Source organism: Galeopterus variegatus, unplaced genomic scaffold (assembly GCF_000696425.1).
Source record: "Galeopterus variegatus unplaced genomic scaffold, G_variegatus-3.0.2 Scaffold64098, whole genome shotgun sequence".
In the NCBI taxonomy this organism is placed as follows: Eukaryota; Metazoa; Chordata; class Mammalia; order Dermoptera; family Cynocephalidae; genus Galeopterus; species Galeopterus variegatus.
The window spans coordinates 1-2,036 of NW_007790209.1; the positions used below are offsets into that span (position 1 = coordinate 1).

Below are 2,036 nucleotides of genomic sequence, written 5' to 3' on the forward strand. Positions count from 1 at the left end.
CTCAAGTTCTTCATCTCGAAATTTCTTTATCACCTGGTTAAATGAAAAGAAATCAAAGTAAGTCAGCATTCAAACTCTCCTTCTGTTCTGTCTTATTTTGGAAGCTAAAGCCTCATATTATAATCTAAGATGGGGGCAGGCAAATTTTTCCTATGAAGGGCCAGACACTAAACTGGCTTTGCAGGCTGTACAGTCTCTGTCGCAGCTACTCAACTCTGACATTGCAGCAGTAAAGCAGAAATTTGGAGAGATGCCAACGAATGGTTGAGGCCGCATTCCAAAAAAACTGTGAGTATTTACAGAAACAGATGGTCAGTCACAGGTCACAGTTTGCCAACCTCTGATTTAGGCTTTAAAAAATTAAACATTTCCCTTATTTGCTCTGGAAAATTATCTGAGGATATCTATTCATTCACTTATTTAATCTAAAGGGTTCATGCTCACAGCACTCACTCAGAATCTACCAATGATATGGAAGTGGAGAGAGCTTGGGCAGGATGGGCCACAGGGGACCAGTGTTCTAGTCCTGAGCTGTGTGACCAGGGTATACGGCGTCACCTGTCCATGCCTCAATTTGCTCACCTTGAAAGTGAGATGTTGACTGAGATATCTAAGCGCCACCATCCCCCAACATTCTCTTATTTTCTTTCTTCCCAGTTGCAAATCTGCCCTGTATCCCTTGAGCAGTCCCCTTCTAGTAGAAGTCCAGTCAAGTACCTGAAGAAGTTCCTCATACTTGTCTGGGTCCTCTTCCATCAGCGTCCTGATCTGGTTGTTGTAGTGGTGTGCTATGGACTCTTCCACTGCCACAGTGCAGGCCATCGCGCCTTCCTTCCCAAGCAAGGCAGTTCCCGCCCCTGGAATTGTCAAACCCAGAGCAGTAAATATAGGACAGTACCACTGTAAAGGAGAACACTTTCAGTAAGAGTTTCTCAACCTTGGCAGCACTGACATTTGGGGCTGGGACATTCTTTGTGGTGGGGCCATGCTGTGCATTATAGGATATTTAACACAATCTCTGACCTCTACCAACTACATGCCAGTAGCACTCACTAAGATGTGACCACCAAAAATGTCTCTAGATATTGCCAAGTGTCCTCTAGGGGGCAAAGTTCCCCTGACTAAGAACCACCGTTTGAGGTGGTACCAGATCCCAGTGTTAAACCTCGAATTACATAGTAAGAAAGTTTTTCCCCTTTCAATGCTCTTTTCACCTTCGGATTATGGCCAAGAGAAAGTCTGCATTTGGAGTAATTATGACTTTTATCTTCTATAGCATTTACTCTTCTCCCTCTTTAAAGAGTGAGCAGATCTCAGGTTTAGAATCTTTGTCAGGGGAACAGTATCTTGATGAATTACACTAGTATTTTTCCTCTGTTGTGTTTATCTTTACTATACTTTCTATTTATAGAAGTACTGATTTTAAGATTCCATTTTAAGTAAATTTAAGCAAAAAAAAAAGGCAATTTAACTTTATAAAAATGTTAAGTAAATATAAAAAGGTTGTAAGAGGACACAGCAACAACTGTGGAAGTAGGACCTGAACGATTTAATCATCCTAGATCCCTAAGCTTGCATAAGCTCTTCTGTACAGACACATACCCAGTGCAAACCCCAGCACGTTCCAAAAGGGCATCAAAATTGTCGGCCGGACCCGGAATCCAACCATCAACTCATTGAATTTTTTCAAATGAGCCTTTTCTTGATCCCACATTTTCTGTAAGAAACATAAAAATAAAGACGTGTAAGCATTCCACAGAGGCCTCCTCCTATGCAACGAGGAAGCTACATGGCCCACCCATGTGGTATACAGAAAGAAAAACAGGAGAACTGCTATCTCTCCTATTCTCCTCAAAACATAAATGAAAAAGTAAAACATCAGACTAAAGAGAATCCTTTACACAGAAAGTGCCAACAAACCAAAAGAAGAGTCTGTTATGTCGATTTTAGATAAGAATGCCACGGGCCATGATTACAGCAGAAGTCCCTCAAACCCTCAATGTGTCTATTAAATGACTAGGGTCCAAACATATGAG

At 41.6% G+C, this 2,036-nt stretch overlaps 1 protein-coding gene across 1 annotated transcript; it reads right to left on the reverse strand.

Moving 5' to 3' along the window:
* Positions 1–3: 3 nt before the first annotated feature.
* Positions 4–1,785, reverse strand: LOC103584555 (ubiquinone biosynthesis protein COQ7 homolog; the record flags this gene model as incomplete). The annotated part of the gene is made up of 3 exons (XM_008565509.1): positions 4–33; positions 718–857; positions 1,603–1,785. Coding segments are annotated over 3 exons (353 nt in total), but the record flags the coding sequence as incomplete, so codon positions are not given.
* Positions 1,786–2,036: the final 251 nt, after the last annotated feature.